This window comes from Furipterus horrens, unplaced genomic scaffold (genome assembly GCF_987537825.1).
Source record: "Furipterus horrens unplaced genomic scaffold, mFurHor1.1.pri manual_scaffold_17, whole genome shotgun sequence".
Classification (NCBI taxonomy): domain Eukaryota; kingdom Metazoa; phylum Chordata; class Mammalia; order Chiroptera; family Furipteridae; genus Furipterus; species Furipterus horrens.
This window is the reverse complement of record NW_028327187.1, coordinates 39,081,182-39,100,892: the sequence shown is the minus strand read 5'-3', so window position 1 is coordinate 39,100,892 and position 19,711 is coordinate 39,081,182. Positions and strand designations below refer to the sequence as shown.

Here is a 19,711-nt window from a genome sequence, read left to right as displayed (position 1 = left end):
AACTAATGTCCATATTTTCAATTCAACAAGTCTGTGGGTTAATTTTCTTTTTTGTTTGTTGGTTTGGGGATGGGGTAGGGATTAAAACCAAAATATGTTATTTGCAGGGCAAACTATTATTGTATAATAAAAGTCAGTCCTCAAATTCCAGATTTGCTTTTTTCAGCAGTGCCTTGTGCTAACAAAACTGGCCTCCTATATGTTTCTATTGAGTCCATTTATAACACATTCAACATAGAGGAATGATAATTTCCCACAAGTTCAATTGGGGTGGGGGCGGGCATCATGTAGAGCTACGAGCCGCACTGTCTCATGGTGTGAGAGTTAAGTTTCTCATCTCATTGACATTATCTCTCAATGTCACCTCTGCCAATACAGTAGAATTTCATTCAAAATTTGGATTTTTAAACCAGAAAGTTTTACGGTCAATCCAAAATAACCCGAAGAACTTGCTAAAGTCATATCAATAAGCAGCATTTTATTGAAAAACTGAAAGAATTAAATAGAAGGCACAGTAGCACTGTAAAGCTTTTCAGATCATAACCATCTTTGTGTGTGATATATATATATATATATATATATATATATATATATATATATCAAACTCAGACTTTCTGTTAAAAATGTCTGCTGAACAATCCAAGAATCTTTATTTGTCATCTTTCCCTTTAGTTTTTCTGTATACCATCTCTCGAAAACTGGCCAGAATCTTGTTTTCCCGCTTTCGTCTTTCTTCTTGGTTAAAGGATGCAAGAGCTCTCTTCTCATCAGCACTATAGATCTGGTTCTCTTTCCGTAGTCGCACAGCCTCCATTCGGCGATGCCTGGAGATAATTTTATTTTTAGCTTAATTTCTCTGTAATTATTCTCATAGTACTTCCTCACTAATCCTTTCTTAATAGTGAGTGATTCACTTAAAAATCTGACAAATAGAAACTGTTTTTGTAATGGGTTATATTTTCAAAAGATCATTCATTTCTAGTATTCAAATAATAATCTCTGATATTCTGTAAACACTGTGAATGATATTAATTTTAAATACTAAGGACAAGAGTCTAGTTCTGCTATTTCCAGTAAAACCAAAAGAAACAGGCAAATTGTTAAACCTCCTAGGTGATAGGTGGAATTTGCCTTTGTGAACTTGATAAGAGCATAGATGAGAGACTTAAGCTGTCATCAATTAGATGGAACTTCTTTAAGGTTCAAATTTATCATACATCCATAAGAACTAAGTCTACATCTACAGTTGAATTTAACTCCTTAGACTCTAGTAGCAACTGAAAGAAAATAAAGAAGGGATTTAGCACAAGATCCAAATCAGGAAAGTATAGGGGCAGTATCATCTTCAAAAGTTTGCTTATTTAGAAGGAAGACTTCATGAAAACCTGCCTCTTATGTCTATGTACCCAATCCTATGCAATCAGTTCAAGATGAAGCTTGAGTTGTCTAGAAAAATGAAGAAAAGTGAGTGAGAAGAGGGGAGAATCATTTCAGGTTAGTGTGAAAGTAGGGGAGTGGCAGGATGGAGAGTCAAGGAGATGACAATGTATTTAGGTTACTCAGGGTACAGTGAGTAGTTTATCTGGCACAGGAAGTGCTATGTGAATGATGCTATAATAAACCTTTATGTAAATGTCTCCTAGTACATGGGAAAGATTTTTCTTTGGGTATCTAGGTACAGAGTTGCTGGGTCATAAAAGTATATGAATGCTCAACTTTCCAAGATAATGTCAGACAGTTTTCCAAGGTGGTTGTACCAATTCACACCACCACTAGTAATACTTAAGGAAGCCTATATATCCACACCCTCTCAAATGCTTGGTATTGTTAGAACTATGAACCTTGTCTATCAAATGTATGTAATGAACATCTTTTTATGTATGTATAGGCCATACATATTTCTTCTTCTGACAAATGTCTGTTTGTGTCATTTTCCTATTTTTCTTTTGGGTTGTTTATAAATATCCTTTAAATAGTCTCAATGCTAACCCTATAATGGTTGTGTGTATTGCAAGATCTTATCCCACCTTGGAACTTGTCTTTTTAGTTATTTTAAGATGTCTTTTGATGAACAAAAGTTCTTACTTTTAACCTAGGCAAATCTATCAATATTTTATTTTATGGTTATTGCATTTTTTTGTCTTAATAAACACTTCTTCCACCCCAAGATCTAATAAATACTTGCTCATATTTTATACTAACAGTGTTAAAGTTGTTTCTGACATTTAAGTCCTTAATCTAGCTATACTGATTTTTAAATATGGGAATATAGGGTTCTAGTTTCATTTTTTTCATATAGATAACAATTTTTTCCTGAAGCATTTACTGAATAGTTTTTTCTTTTCCCAGTGATCCCACTGGCCATATCTTTCATATGTATACATTCCATACATGTATGGCTCTGTCCCCAGGCTCTGTATTTTATTCCATTGAATAATTCATTTGTTCCCCAATATTTTCTCAAGTACTGTAAGCTTCATAATAAGTCCTCATAACTGGTAGGGCAAATCTCATCTTCCTCCTCTTCTTCAGAAGTGACCTGGCTATTCTTTGCCCTCTAGTCTAACATATAAATTTAAAAACTTGCCCTGGCTGGTGTGGCTCAGTGGATTGAGCGCTGGCCTGTGAACCAAAGGGTCGCTGGTTCGATTCCCAGTCAGGGCACATGCCTGGGTTGCAGGCTAGGTCCCTATTCGGGGGCATGTGAGAGGCAACCACACATTGATGTTTCTCTCCCTCTCTTTCTCCATCCCTTCTCCCTCTCTAAAAATAAATAAAATTTTTTTTAAAAACTAACATTAGGTTTTATGAAGAAATCTGTTGTGATTTTGACTGGAACTGTACTGTATCTACAGATCAATTTGGGAAGAACTGATAACTTTACAATATTGACTTTTGTCCATGAACATGGTATCTCTCCATTTATTTCCATCTTTTAAAATGTCTCTTAATGATTTATAGTTTTCCCTGTAGAGCTTCTGGACATATTTTATTAAGATTTATTCCTAAGTCCTTCATATTTTCTGATACTGTTATAAATGTTATTTTCTTTTTATTTAATTATATTTTCTAGTTCTTTGTTGCTGGTGCATAGAAATGCAATTGATCTTTGTGTATAAACCTTCTATCCAATCTAGTTATCTCTAGATTCTTTAGAATAAACAATCTATATTATTCACAAAAATGACAGTGTTATATCCTCCTTTCCAGTACTTATATCTCTAATTTATTTTTCTTATCTCACTGTGCTGATCCTCAGATATAATGTTTTCAAATGTTGGTCCTCAGAATTCTAAGATTATGAAAATGCTTCAGAGGTACTGGAAATATTTTCCTCCAATTTTATTTTTAAATATTTATCTACTTTTAAAACTTCATAAAGTTTTTAAAAATCCAAACTTCAGTTTGATCTTGGTACAGATGTCCTATTCATTCTCCTTGTCCTTCTTGGTACTTTGCTTTCTCTTCCCTAATTTTATATTTATTTTCTCATGCTGAACCTGATGTCGGTCATAATTCCTTTCTGCTCTTCATTCTCAGAGTCCACAGAGAACTAGAGGCAAACTTAGAAACCAGGAAACACTGTATTATGAAAATGCTTTCCTAACTACCAGAATGCTACATTCCTTATGGGCCAGTGATAAATAGCTAAATTTAACTATATCCTCTAATGAATAAACGATCTGTACCAAAATATGAAATAAGAAAAGACACTGGAAAGACTGATTCTTTGACATAGCTCAGTTTGAGGCTGAGTTGCACACATACTTAGAATTTTAGACAACCACATTTATACCAATAAAACCCATATTAAATCAATACTTATTCTTTACTATTCATTAGGAATGGTAACTTAATGAAAATCAATCACCAAATATAATTCTGGTAGTGAGAAACTGACTTCAATGCCAAGAACATACCTGCTACCACTCATTACGTAACCCGAGCATTCAAATGATGCAATTTCTTCACTTGTCAAACCAATTTCACCTCTTCGTGGGATACGTTTTCCAGCTTTTACATATTCAGCCATAGCTGCACCTTCACCAGGTAACAGAGCATGGCCATAGCTACAAAGTAATTCAGAATTCAGAAAAGGTCCATTATAAAAACCTCATCATCTAAAGAGAGCACAAAAATTCATTTACTCTCAGCAAACAGTAGGAATAACAGTTGCTGAGCAGCAGCATGTTGGGAAGCCCAATATGAATTACTTTAATTTCATCAGTGAACAATGCACTGTGACCTAAGTAACTAACCCAGAAGTGCAGATACTTTGGAAGAACAAAAGAACTGGTGTTAGTATCTATATATTCATGTTTTATGATTATGGATCATTTATCCCTACTGACACTGTCTTTACTGCTCTTTTTGGCAAATTCATCTTCCCTTTTTCCACAAAATAAGTAAAGTAATAATATATCTCAAAGTTAACATACTGTTTAGCCTTATAACCAATAATAACAGATGTAGTAACAATTATTACCTTTCATTCAAGGGGACTTTAAAAACTATCATTCTTTGATTCAATTTATTGAATGCTTTCTAAATACCTATTAAACAAAAATCTCTGTTCTTACATATTTACATATTAATAAGGATATAACTGCAATACAATGTGGAATATATAATACATTTCATAAAAGAAATAAAACATACTATGAGGATTAAAGGATGAAAGAAGGTAGGAATCCAACCTACTCTGGAGGGAAGGTATTGCGAATCAGCACATGCCCCTCCTTTTGAAAAGGGCTTTGAAGGATGGTGAGGATTTTAATAGGAAGAAATTGGAGGTAGTGAAGAAAACAGGGCTGGGAAAAGAAGGGAAAGCATGTTGGGGGAAAAAATAACGGAAGCAAGGCACAATGTGGGAAAGTGCACAGTAAACGCAGGGAAATTTAGTTCAGTTCAGTTGGAACCTGAGGTATAAATAAGGGAGTAGAGGGAGATCAGCTTGGAAAGGTAAGTTAGGGCCATACTTTTGGGGAGGTATTTTAGATATTGTAAATACACTGTTACTTACTTCAGAGGCTTATCATCTTGAGAGGCAAGTGTTTTAGGAGCCTCTGGGCCAATTAAATCTGAGGGTTCTTCAGGCTCTGCATGAAAGATGTTCAGAAACATATTCACATTTTGACTAATTGGTTAATTTAATGTTTTCTCTGTTCTGACTCAAAGTCTATCAGGGACATCTGTAAGTCTCAACAATAAAAAAGAAAAAGAAAAAAAATCATAAGGAAGAGAAAATATATTTACAGTAATTTTGGAAAAAAATCCATATGTAAGTGGACCCACACAATTCAAACCCATGTTGTTCAAGGGTGAACTGTAGTAATAAATATGCAAATAATGAAAAAAAGTCTATCATCAGAACCTACTTGATCGATCCTTCCAAGGATTCTCCAGAAACTCTTCTTGGGAATCTTTAGAGCTTGAATCACTGGAATCTTTTCTGCTCTTCTTAGATTTCTTTTTCTTGTGTTTCTTCCTGTAATTATTATAATTTGATACAAAGTGACTTAATTTTCCCATGTTAAAGGGCGTATTATTTTTCAAGGCAATGAAAACAACTGACTAAAATTATTTGAATTCTCAGCTTATTTGAACTTCTTAGATAATAATTTTAATTTGAAAAACTTCTAACTTACTTAACCAAATCGTGTTTCACTATTTAAAAAAAAAGACCCCTAAAGGGAAATATGAAATATAGTTCTCATGTTGTAGAAAGATAACAGAAATAAAGCTCTTACCAACTTGAGCATCAATAATTTTAAGTGTAATAGGTTAAAAAACATCAAACATATATAAATACTTAGGTTCATAATGATACTAAAATAACCCAGCTCATTATTTTGAAAACTCATAAAGCAAAAAAAGTAATCATCCTGCCCTTCCTATAGAACTACTTCAGGGTAATCCAATAATTGATGAGGGTAGGTTTCTCTTATAAATACAGAGGACAGAACATGTTAAAAGGGCACCATAAGAATACAATCAGCAAAATCCATACTGCAGGAAACTCTAAGGACAAACCATTTGGTTTCTTCAACAAAATGCAAGAACAAAAAGAGAAGAGGATTTAGAGACTTAAGTAACATGTCAAACAATGGCAATTTATGGCATTACTTGGATCCTGATTTGAATAGACTCTACAAAAAACTGCCAAGAATTGAGAAATTATTGTTACATATTTTAGATGTGATAAAAGTACTGTAGTTATTATTTTTTAATGTGTATCTTTTAGAGAAACAAGCTGGTTTATGGATGAAATGATACCTGGGATTGATTTCAAAATAACACAGGATGGGGCAGTTGAGACTGCCTATGAGCTGGTAATTGTGCAAACTGGGTGATGGTTACATGGGGGATCATTTTATTGTTTTATATAATTTTATATGCATTTAAAATTTTCCATAATAAAAATTAAAGGAAAAAAAACAGACGGTCTGCGTTTCTTCTTCTTTTCCTTTTTCTTGGCTTTCTTTGATCTCCTTTTTGTATCTTCATCTGAAAATTAAAGCAATTAGAAATTTAAAAAAAAATTAACTCTAACCCCCCAATACTTCTGAGTAGATAAATATCCCACTGCTATTCTATTTGTTGTGACACAGAAATTCATTCATTTATTGCTACTTGTCAGAAACTGTGCCAGGTACTTCAGATACAGAAATTAAAGTCACACTATGTATTTGGTGATATAGGGAGGGAATTATTAATTTTATTACATGAAATAATAGTATAGTGATTAAGAGGAAAAATGTCATAAAAGAGATGTATACAGAAATCCTTAGGGTGGCAGTGTGATATTTGTAATTTACATTGACTATCTCAGCAAAAAACAAACAAACCATACTTGAAGCAAATATATCAAACCACTAACAATTGTTAAAATCTAGGTGATATGTGTATAGTATTATACTATTCTCTTTACTTCCTGCATGTTTGGGTATTTTCATGATGGAAAGAGAAAAACTTTGTGTGTGTTTGGGGGGATGCTTTCCAGGAGCGCATTCTAATGCAGGAGACAGAGCTAAAGAGATAAATAGAATCCCGAGTGACAGAGAAAGACTGGGATGCTCTAAGCCTACAAAGGAGCCTCACAGTCAGGCTGATTTGGGGAGGGTGGCTGAGGAATGGTTGACCAGGCAAAGGTGACTCTTAAGCTAGTTCTTTTTAAAATCAGTTTATTACAAAAGTCATGCATGCCCATTGTTGAAACGAGTAAGCCAAGCTGCATGCAGGGAGAGACTGGCATTGCAGGCAGATGAACCCTCTGTATCAAGTATCAAAATCAAGAGAAAGAACATGGAATATTGGGCACAGAAAGTAGTTCTCAGGCTACAGAGGATGCCACGAGAGAAAGTGACAGCATATATGTGATTAGAGTGGATCAATCAGGATCTGCTTTACTTTGAAGGCTATGGAGAGCTACTGAAGGACTTTAAGTAGGGGACTAACATGCTCAGATTTGTGCTTTAAGAAAGTTGAGTCTTCCAGCAATGAGGAAGAAAAGTGACAATGGGGGCCAGGAAACCCAGGTGACATCAGATGAAGGGGCACCTTTGTCAGTCATCGAACAGGACTGAGAAAAAAAAAAAGTTGGCTTTTGTGACACACCACCCCATGGGGGTGGCTTCCTTAAATCAGCTGCCAGTCTTAAGGGGGTCCTTAATGGTGTACCTTTTTGAAAATTGCACAAAGGTGCCCCTGAGTGTGAGAATTACACAAAAGAGTTGCTCCACTGGGCTGATGCAGCCCTGAATGGCTGGTTTGGCACCACACATCTTGCAGCCCAACCCCAACTCGGTTCAGTGCCACATGCCTTGTACACCTACACACAACCAGAGTCACACTGCTTAAGTTTGAATCCCAAATGTGTGATCTTGAGGGTGTCTTTTAGCTGCTCCATGCCTCCTTTTCCCCATTCCTAAGAACTAGTCTACAGTTACTGTGTGAATTAAATAGCAATTGCTTAGCAGGGTGCCCATCACAAAGTTAGTACGTGTCCAAAAAGCTTTGACTATTATTATTGTTCTTAAGAACCCCCTTCTGAAATAAGCTTTAAAAAGTAACAGTAGTTTTGGAGTGGGGCTTGCAGAATGATGTTGACTTTCTTACCACTGGAGTCTGTTTCAGAATCAGAATCAGAATCAGAATCACTATCACTATCGTCAGAATACTTCTTGTGTTTTCTTTTAGATGATTTTTTCTTTCTTCTTTTCTTGGACCTTTCTTTTGAATGACTAGACTTCTTCTTCTTCTTCTTTTCTTCTACATAAAATACAAATAAAGACTAACTTCTAAAGAAGTATTTCTGAGTATCAATTTTATTGTATTTGAAATACTGAAAAAGAATATGTGATAGACAATTCGAACAAAAGCAAAGTCTAACATTCAACTATTTATAGACTTATTTTTTAACTTCTAAATAAAAAACATCTCTATTTAAAACATACCTTCTGAAGTAGACGCTGAAGTGGTGCTTTTCTTTGGTTCCTCATCCTCTACTGGTGTATGTTCATCAGAGCTGAATTTAAAGAACATGGTTACTGCAGTGATCATAAACTGATAATTTGAGAATATGTGGATTACACTCAGAATGGATGATTTCTCTCATCAGCAAGTATTATTTAAATAAAATAGGAGGTGCTTAAGATAAGATAATGTTCTATAACAGTTTGCTTTTGAAGGATAGAATGATAACTTTTTTTTTTCATAAATCTTCCTTTTGAAAAAAGAAAGTACATTAACTGATCATCTTGAAAGTACATTTCTGATTGCACATCGACTGGAGTTTTTTCTTGGTGCATATAAATTAATGATGTGATTTGTAAAATGATGATTCAGTACTGGCTCACACATAACCTTTAACTGCATGTAAGATCCTTATATCCTATGTCCTGGAAACAATTCTGCCACTTGATAAAATTCTCAAGGGCTCTGATAGGCTCCTTTAGATGGACTAATTCTGTTTCTAGAACTTACCTTGAATTCACTCTTCCCTGGGAAAAATAAATTTCAAAAGCATTTCTCTCCCAATCTCACTCACAAATTTACAGAATTATTTATAGTTAGTAATACAAGGATGTCCAAAAGAAGACATGTAAATAGCATACAGTGATGTCTTAATGACTAAACAGTAGAAGGTACACGTAGAGAAACCCTTCGAAGTCATCAGATCAGCTTACCTCACAGCTTGAGTTTAAAAACGCCCCAGCCACCACCACCCACTCTTTAATACTGTATAGTCCAAAACCCTAGGAACCATGAACATCTGAGCAGTTTTGTGCTTTGAGCCACTCTGGGAAACAATGGCTCCATTTTCCCACTCTGTGGATTTCTTAAACTAGTTCAATGTTTTAGTTGCCTAGTAGTAAAGTAGTGTTGCTTTTTAAGCTACTCTAAAAAATCTTGACTTATTTGGGTGTATATAATATATATATAAAGGGAGCCTTAATAGACTTGTTTTCATAATTTAATATTTTTTGTATTTGTGCTTGCATAGTTGTTTTTAATGGAAAGTATTGCAGAATTAAGGGTGGAATTATTAGAGCCAAAATTGTTCTTTTTTATTTTAATCCTCACCCAAGAGTATGTTTATTAATTTTAGAGAGAGAGGAAGGGAAAGACAGAGACAGAGAGAAATATCGATGTGAGAAACCTCAATTAGTTGTCTCCCATATGTGCCCCAACCAGGGATCGAACCCACAACCCAGGTATGTGCCCTAACTAGGAGTCAAACCCATAACCTTTTGGTGTATGGGATGACGCTCCAACCACCTGGCCTGGGGAAAATCAAAGTTATTCTTTAAAAAAATTTTTTTCTAATTTGTATTTATTGATATGAAGAGAAAGGAAGGGAGAGAAAGAGAAAGATCAATTTATTGTTCCATTTATTATACATATTCTTTGGTTGATTCTCGTATGTGCCCTGACTGGGATTGAAACCAGAACCTTGGTATATAAGGACCATGTACAAACCAACTGAGCTACCAGGGCAGGGCCCAAAGTTATTCTTAATAAAAATCATCACATGCTTGGACCATGAAAAGAAATAAAGAAAAGACATGGTTATAAGAATCAGAAATGTGGGGGGGAGAGGTGAAGATGATGGGAGTACCTCAAGGCGGTACTCAGAACCTCCCACAATCACATCACAATTAAAACTAAACTATAGAACAACCATCATTTAAAACCACTGGAAATCTAGCAGAACAGAAGTCCTATAACTAAAAATACACAGAAGAAGCCACATCAAGACTGGTAGGAGGGACAGAGACACTGAAAAGCCTGGTCCCACACACACATGTGGCAGTTAAAAATCAGGAGGGTTATCTTGGCTGCAGAGGACCCTCCCTGAGGAGCAAGTGGTCCCAGCCCCACACCAGGCAACCCACCCCAGAGTTCCAGTGCCAGGAAGAAAAGTCCCATAACTTCTGGGTGTAAAAACCAATGGGTATTGTGGCTGAGTGAGAGGGAGGGCTTCTGGAGACTGAGACATTCCTTTTAAAGTGCCCGTGCACAGACTTACTCAGATTCACTCCCTCTGAGCTCTAGTGCTAAAACACCAGCTCGAAAGGCACCAGGAACATATGGGGAGGAATTCAATTGTCTGATATCAGGGAAAGGGCTGGAAGGGCAGCTTTCTCCCAAACAGAAGTACTGGTAGAGGCCATTGTTTCTTTGCTGAGCTCTCCCCTCAAAAGGCCAGCAGGTGGGTGCCATATCTGAAAAACCATCAACCTGGGTCACACTGTTCACAACCACCCTGGTAATTCCCTGAGACTCTGCTCCACCCAACTTGGGAGCCCAGCAAAGCCCTTTCCAGTGGCTTTTTCATACAAAGGGCCTCTCTTGCCTCATGCTTTGGACTTTTGGAAAATCTCTCAGACATGCAGCATTTGGCCTCAGCATGCCCCGTACCTCTTGCTAAGTGACCCCAGGCCTGGCACTAGCAGCAGTTGGTCTCGGTTTGCAGCTTGGCCTCTCCCAGACACCTCAAAGCCCAGCAAAAGTAGCAGCCATCTGCAGTAGCTCATGCCAGGTGGACCCAGGCAGGGTACAAGTGGTGGATGACCTTGCACCTCTTGGGAGGCCCCAGAGCCAGTGCACCTGGTGGACTGCTTCAGACCATGCTAGATTACAACTCAACCACCTCCATGAGTGACATATTCAAGAGGCAGATTCAGCGGGCACCAGAACCTCAATGAAGCAAGTGCTGCTCTGAGGGGTTGGTCCCTGCACAGCAGCTCCTCCACTGTACTTGCAGCTGGTCCTTTCAGCTGATCAGCATGATGGTCAATCCTTCCTAGTGCTGTGCCAGTAGCAGTTTGTTGTAGCTGTAGGCTCAACTACAACAGGACAATGCACACACCTTACACAGGGGGTGCACCTGGAGTGCCCAGCTCAGGTGACCAGAGACACTGTGCCACTGGGCCCTATAGGACACCTACTGCATAAGACCACACTAGCAAGTCCAGGAGACATAGAAACTCCACCTGTTACATAGAAACAAACACAAGGAAGCAGCCAAAATAGAGACAAACAGGTCCCAAATGGAAGAACAAGAGAAATCTCCAGAAAGAGAACTAAATGAAATGGAGGAAAACAAACTACCAGATACAGAGTTCAAAACAATGGTTATAATGATGTTCAAGGAACATATAAAAGGGCATGAAAACCATAAGAAAAACCTGATCAGAAATGAAGGATATACTAACTGAAATTAAGAATAATTTACAGGGAGTCAATAGTAGAGCAGATGAAGCCGAGAATCAAATTAGGGACTTAGGATATAAAGAAGCAGAAAACAATCAGAACAGCAAAAAGAAAAAAATACAAAAAATGAGGATATTGTAAGGAGCCTCTGGGACAACTTCAAGCATACCGATATTTGCATCGTGGGGGTGTCAAAAGGAGAAAAGAGAGAACAAGGAAATGGAAACGTATTTGAAAAAATAATAATGGAAAACTTCCCTAACCTGGTGAAGGAACTAGACATATAAGTCCAGGAAGCACAGAGAGTCCCAAACAAGATGAATCCAAAGAGGCCCACACCAAGACACATCATAATAAAAATGCCAAAGGTTAAAGACAAAGAGAGAATCTTAAAAGCAGCAAGAGAAAAGCAGTTACCTACAAAGGAGTTCCCATAAGACTATCTGCTGATTTCTTGAAAGAAACTTTGCAGGCAAGAAGGGACTGGCAAGAAGTATTCAAAGTGATGAAAAGCAAGGACCTACAAGGAAGACTACTCTATCCAGCAAAGCTATCATTCAGAATGGAAGGGCAGATGAAGGGCTTCCCAGACAAGGTAAAGCTAAAAGAGTTCATCATCACCAAGCCATTATTTATTGAAATGTTAAAGGGTCTTGTTTAAGAAGAAGAAGGAAAAGGGAAAGGAGAAGGAGGAGAAGGAGAAGGAACAGAAGAAGGAGGAGGAGAAGAATCAACAATATGAATAATAAAATGGCAATAAATACATATATATCAATGATTAACTTAAATGCAAATAGGTTAAATGCTCCAATCAAAAGATATACAGTAACTGAATGGATAACAAAACAAGACTCTTACCTATGCTGTCTACAAGAGACTCACTTCAGATCAAAAGATACACACAGACTGAAAGTAAAGTGATGGAAAAGATATTTATGAAAATGGAAACAAAACAAAACAAAAATTCAAGCTGGAGTAGCAATACTTACACTAGACAAAATAGACTTTAAAACAAAAGCAAAATAGACTTTAAAACAAAAGCTATTAACAAGAGACAAAGAAGGACCCAGCAACTCCACTTCTGGGTATTTATCCAAAGAAACCTAAGACACTAAATCGAAAAACCTATACATCCATATGTTCATTGCAGCATTACTTACTATAGCCAAGATACAGAAGCAACCTAAGTGTCCATCAACAGATGAGTGGATAAAGAAGAAGTGGTGCATACATACAATGAAAAATGATTCAGCCATAAAGAAGAATGAAATCTTCCCATCTACAACAACATGGATAGACCTAGAGGGTATTATGCTAAATGAAATAAGTCAGACAAAAACAAATGCCAGATAATTCACTTATATGTGGGAATCTAAAAAACAAATAAGTAGAACAGAAACAGACTCAAAGATACAGAAAACATTTTGACAGTTACCAGATAGAAGAGAGGTGGGGGGAGAGGGTGAAAAAGGTAAAGGGATTTAGAAGTACAAACTGGTAGTTACAGAATAATCACAGGGATGTAATGTACAGCATAGGCAATACAGTCAATAATATTATAATAACTATATATGGTGCCAGATGGGCACTAGATTTATTGGGGTGATCGCTATGTAAGTTATGTAAATGTCTAATCACAGGATTGTACACCTAAAACTAATGTAATATTGTATGTCAACTGTAATTAAAAAAAAAAAAAAAAAAGAATCAGAGGCCTGGCTGCTGTGGCTCAGTGGATTGAGCATCGGCCTGCGAGCCAAGTGTCACTGGTTCGATTCCCAGTCAGGGCACATGACTAGGTTGCACATCAGGTCCCCAGTTAGGGGTGCGAGTGAGAGGCAACCACACATTGATGTTTCTCTCCCTCTCTTTCTCCTTTCCCCTCTCTCTAAAAAAATAAATAAATAAATAAAACAAATAAATAAATTATTAAAAAAAAAAGAATCAGAAAAGTGATAAAATATGGACCATGGAGTATAAAAATATAGTTAAAAATTTTCAAACTGTAATTGAATAACCAAAAAATAAAAATTAAAAAAAAATTTTCAGTAACAAATAATTTCCAAGGACCATCAAAAGCAAACACTGGAATAATTCTGTAAGAGTACAGTTCAATAGTCTACCACCTTCATAATAACATAATAATCATTTACACTTGCATAGTACTTTAGCATTTACAAAGTGCTAGTCAAACTGAAAGCATCATGTAAGATTTATATTTTCAGAAGAAACCTCAGAGCAAATGTTGGGAGCCATAAGGAAAGATGAGAGAAAGTGGAGATAAGAAAGCTGAGGGAAGATGCCATAATTTTATTCTACGTGTGTAAAGGAGATATGGCAGAGCAGCAACTGTTCTGTCTCCCCAGCGCAAGAGAAACGTTACACACTACAGTAGAGAATTCTGAAAATGAGTATTATAAAAAATTCTATAATAATTTAGAAAGGGAATATAATCTTTTTTCTGAAAATTACATCTGGAATAATTTAGGTACATATTGCTTAGAAAATTAATTTTAGGGTTCTTTCCAACTTTAATTCTTTGAGGTCAGAGTCTTCAAGCATTTTCCAATGGTATTTGTAAGAACAAGTTTATCACCATGTAATAAATGACAAGTTTACCAGTGAAGCCTACTTTTTCAACTCAACCTGAAGTAGACACAGAAACAGGAGAAGGAAGAAGCAGCTTATGAACAGAACCAAAGAAAAAAAAATAAGGAAAGGGAAAAATGATTAAGCCTTCATATACTATTTTATACAGGAGAACTAAACAAAACCATATCAGTATATTTATTGAAGAAAATTCCTTGGGGAACAGAATAGTGGGTCCAGAAATAAACCTAAACAGAAGGGGGGGGATCCAAAAAACCCTGGAATCTATAAAAAATTGTGTATTCATTCTTACATGTTTAAACTTCAGTCACCTTCAAAGTACTGTCCATTTGATGCAGTATAACTATCAAGATGTTTTTTCCACTGCTCAAAACAGTTTTTGAATTCGTCGATTTTGATGCCTTTTAGTGTTTCTGCCATTTTTTGTTTTACCTTTTCCGCATCAGCAAAATGTTTCCCTTTAAGGACTTTTTTCATCCAGGGAAACAAAAAAAAAATAGTTGCTCAGGGTGAGATAGGGTGAATGGGGAAGGCGGGGCATGGTCAAAAACTGCTGAACACTCAGTGCAGTGTGGACAGGTATGCTCATAAATCACCCATCATGAAATGGGCAAAAGTGCTGAAAGAGTCTTCAAAAATAAATTCACTGAAGCTGAATGCGTCCTCTCAGAACAATGCCAGCTGGTACACTGATATATATGGGCTCCTAGAATACCCACCTAGTGGGAGAAGCCTGTACTACAAGGAGCACACCCTCAAGAAGATAACTGTGGTCTTTTGGGGGTCCTTCCTCATATATGATCAATTAATTTACAACAAAGGAGCCAAGAATATACAGGGTGAGGCAAAAGTAGGTTTACAATTGTGAGTACATGAAACACAGTTTATTCTTGTATTATTTTCCATATGAATAACTATAAACCTACTTTTGCCCACCCCTGTATAAAAACATCAAATCATTATGTTGTACACCTGAAACCAATATCATGATGTATTTCAATTATACCTCAAAAAATCCCTTTGTAATGCTAATATCTGACATGCAATCTGCTACTGGATTGAAAAAATATAATTAGAAATAGTATAAAAGTATTTCTTTTAACACTGAATCCTTCTATGAACAGGAAATTAGCATCCTGTGAATAACAATTTAAGAAAACTATTAGAATGCTAGAATCTGCTAGCAACAGGTATGTTCAATATTTTTAAAACTTAAGGGGTAGAATAGCATAAATCACAAGAAAGGAGAAAAATGTGAGCTGTACTTAATAAAAATTTTGACAATAGACTCTCAATTTAAACAAATGTTACATTTAAAAAATATATATTTTAATCACTTACTCTAGTTCCGGATTCTTTGGAGAAAGTCCCCATACTTCAGGAGCTCCCAATTCTCCAATCCTCTCTCTCTCACTTAATCTCCTAGAAGACATAGGCATGTAAATTATAACTCCAAGGATAAATTTATTTATTTTAAATTTGTCTCCTAAATATATAATGAAATTCAAAGAAGTCCAGTTAAGTCCTGTTTTCCCTTTACATTTTAAACTTTAAGTTAATAAAAACTTGACTTAAATGTAAACTCAACAATTACAATCTGATGTTTTGATAGTACTATCATATGGTAGAAACTACAGACAGCCTGAGAGGCTGGGCCAGAAATGTAGCCCGGGAGGCTGTCAAATGCATCCTTTCTAACACATGCATGATGTAGTTCATGTCATCTTCTGCAATATGTGAGTGACGGAGACAGTTTTACAGTTGTAAATAACTTCATTTGTTTACACACACTTATGAAAATAAAGAGGTCAATACTTTTGTTGGGTCAAACCTTCCATTTGCTGACACTCAAGAATTAATGAAGAAAATAGTTTCAGTGGGTTGGGCATTATTCTGCAAAGCAAAGGGTTGTTGGTTCAGTTCCGGGTCCCTGGTTAGGGGTGTGCGAGAGGCAACCAATTGATGTTTCTCTAGCACATCGATGTTTCTCTCCCTTTCTCCCTCCCCTCCTCTCTCTCTAAAAGTAAATTAATAAATAAAGTATTTTTTAAAGAATAAAATAAAAATGAAGCATTAGAAGTAGAAAATAAATATAGCTATGAAAAAGAAGTTTTATTTGACAAAAATTGTATTCAGTGAGAAAAAGGGTTTGTTTTCTCTTTCTGTTGTTCCAACTTAGTCCCTTTTTAGAAAAAGATTACATCTCTATCTACTCCTGGAGGACACAAAAATTTTGTTTTATGTTTGTGATTTCTTCACTTAATTTTTGCTATTACTCATAAACAAACACAAAAAACTAAGGCTCAATTCCTCAAAGTTTGTGATTCCATTTCTTTTAAAAAAACTTACAAAATAAGTATAATTCTTTATTCAGGGGAAGAGGTATTATAATCGTGTAGAATCAGAGTCCCCACTTGAAGAAACAGACAGTTTAAAAAGAGACATACTTATAATTGAACTTGGAATACTATGCATATATTCCAAGGAAGAATGCCTGACAGGCTGTAAAGAGCAAGCAGTCAAATTCTTACCCCTGTTGCCATCTGTCTTCTTAAGATATTTATCTTCTAAATGTACAAATGCAAATTTCATCCAAAATTTCCAACATCTTTTGGTGATGATTGTCTAGTAAGAAGCTGGTTGCTTTTTGATTGACACAGCCTGGGTGATAACTTTCAGGACCATTTTTACTGTTTCTGTTCCCATGCAGGAAAACCTAATAATTAACACTTTAAGGACTATTTATAAGGTCCCAAGCACTAAATCATTACAACTATAAAATTAATTGTACTAATTTTATCCTCTTTTAAGTAGTGAAGAAATGAAGTTCAGAGAGGTTAAGTAACTTGCCCAAGTTCACACAACTATTAAGTAGGGCTTTGAATTCAGGCAGTCTGATTCAGAAGTCTGTCCTCTTCATCACTATGCTTTACGGACTTCCCTCCCCTGGAAGAAAAAAATTCATGGGGACATCCTCCAGCTGTTGAAACCTTAACCTCAATGCCTGTAATACTTTTAATTCTTTTGTTTTTAACACATAGTGCATGTGCAAGCACTTAGTACAGTGCCTGACACATAATTTAATCCTTATTAAGTATTAGCTATTAAGACTTAGCAATAATTAGAACTCATTTCCTTTCTACTTCTTAAACTATTCATTTTTCCACTTCAATATTCATTTTTATTAGAGACCTGATCTCACCCTGACCTTGCTTTTCATGGTCAAGATTGAGAACACTTAACAAGACCTTTCTCAATGTAGCTTAATCTACAGTTGAGCAGACCCCTTTTCCCGCATTCATTCAATTATCTTGTCTCAGAGGTTTTTCTCCTCTCCAATTTAAACCCTTAATCTCAACCTCCAAATTTACTACAAAACAGTTCTATTTCCATATCCTGTTTTCATCTCAAACCTGTCTGATTATTCAACAAGCAATGGTTGCACTCCTACAGAGTGCTAAGCACTGTGAATTTTGTAAGCAATACAACAGGATTCCTCCTTTCCATTGGTACAGTCTAGTAGGAAATAAAAACATGCTCACAAACGATAACCACGCAACCAAGTAAATGCTATATGATTCAGTAGGTCTGAGACTCTCGGTCATGTCCGCTACAAGTCAGGCAGAAGCGGGTAGCGGCACACCAGGGCACTGTATAAAAGGGCCTGAGGAGTGAAAACCTAAGGGAATTAAAGAGCGAATAAGGCGTTGTAGTGGGTGCACTGAAGGAAGGGATGAAAATGGGCACAAGGAAGGCAGAGAGCGAAATGCGAATAGTCAGTAGGGATGAACTATAAAATCGGACTTGGAAAGCAGGTGGGCGCAAGAGAGGGCGCGCCCATCTCACTCACTTCTGCCGCAGGCTTTCCTCCCTCTCCTTGTCCAAGAGGCTAGGCCAAGGCTTGTCGCTCCCGTAGGGGCGTGAGTAGCCGCCATAATAGGCGGACGAAGAAGCAGAAGCGAAGGGGGTGCCCCGCGATGCAGAGGGCCGCTCTCGAGAGCGTGACCGTGAGCGGGAGCGGTAAGACTGGTTTCGGGAGCTTTGGCTGAGGCCATTGCGATCCCCAGACCGAGAACAAGAGTGCGAGCGAGAGCGGCGGCCCCGCGGGTAGCGGGCGGATTTGCTAGGCTTAGGGCTCCTCGACGAACTGCGACGCTTCACCCTGAAGCCCGAGGCCTCCCTCTCCGGGCTGCGCGAACCAGACACTGGAGCCATCACTGCCGCTGGGTTCCCGAAGCCGGGGGAGAAGGGGGCGTTTTCGCTAGCCTGGGAAGATATCGGCTGCCTTGGCTCCTGGGGAGGACCTGTCACCGCGCCACAACCGGAACCTGCGGAAACCTTGGAAACAGTTCTGGGTACGTCGACAAATACCTCCCTCTGACCAGGCTTGTGACGACCGGATGTGGTGTGTGTAACGGTATAAAGAACCGGTGGGGCAACCGGGTCCGTGCGTCATTCCAGTTCTCAGAGAGGTTACTGCAGTCTAAACTGGACTGGGAACCTTGTCCTTTCTTCAACCTTGATTTGAAATACTCGATGGAAAGGACGGGATAACAGGACACAGGACACTTTTCACTGAGAGGCCGCATGAACAACAAACTCAATGTAATTTTACATACACGTTTGTGTATATGTGTGTGCGTGTCTGTATGTATGCGCCCGTGCGCACATGCACACGCACACGCAATTTTTCTTTCCAATCCCAAGCAAAATAAGTAAGGTTTATCTTAATTGGTGGTTAGCTATGATGTCTAAGCTCCATATTGCCCAATTAGCTTAGAGGACACAAATTCTATGTTAATGGCTTGAGCCTGATATACTCCAGCTAAGTTTTCAGCTTAGAGAAAAATTGCATATTTATCCTTCAGACACTCATTTCCCCCAGTGTACTCCAGTAAAAGGAATTTGTAACCCCCTCTCCTTGTCCAGCCCCTTAAACTAGTCCCATCATATACTAACTCAGCAATACACAGTTAATGATCATTATTTCTATTCATTTTACACTTTTTAAATGAAAGAGCACTGGAGCACTAGTTCTACTGACTTTAATTTTTGAAGGCACAATGAGTTTGCTGTGAAAATCCTGAACACATTCTACTAGCAGCTGGATGTCCCCTGGGCCTTTCCTCCCAAGAAGTAACATCAGACAGTGAAAACCAATACCATTAATTATTGAAAACCTCCTTTTTAAAAAATTTAAATGAAAGATGTATTACATAATGTTAAATGGAAAAAGTGGACGCTACTGGATATCATTTTTTCTCCAATTGGTTAATAGAGGTAGAATTTTATTTGATGGTAAAATACACCACGAATTATTCACATTGGCACTTCACTCAGGACTACAGAGATTTTATTTAACCTCAGTAATATTATATCTGTA

General features: G+C 37.1%; 1 protein-coding gene across 1 annotated transcript; it reads right to left on the bottom strand.

Moving 5' to 3' along the window:
• Positions 1–590: 590 nt before the first annotated feature.
• Positions 591–18,693, bottom strand: NKAP (NFKB activating protein). Its single transcript, XM_090264996.1, has 9 exons — positions 18,179–18,693; positions 15,670–15,750; positions 8,457–8,527; positions 8,119–8,271; positions 6,444–6,507; positions 5,379–5,488; positions 5,024–5,099; positions 3,921–4,070; positions 591–824 (listed from the first exon to the last, which is right to left on the bottom strand). The coding sequence occupies exons 1-9, from the start codon at positions 18,541–18,543 to the stop codon at positions 650–652; spliced, it is 1,245 nt and encodes a 414-aa protein (XP_090121122.1). The 5' UTR covers positions 18,544–18,693; the 3' UTR covers positions 591–649.
• Positions 18,694–19,711: the final 1,018 nt, after the last annotated feature.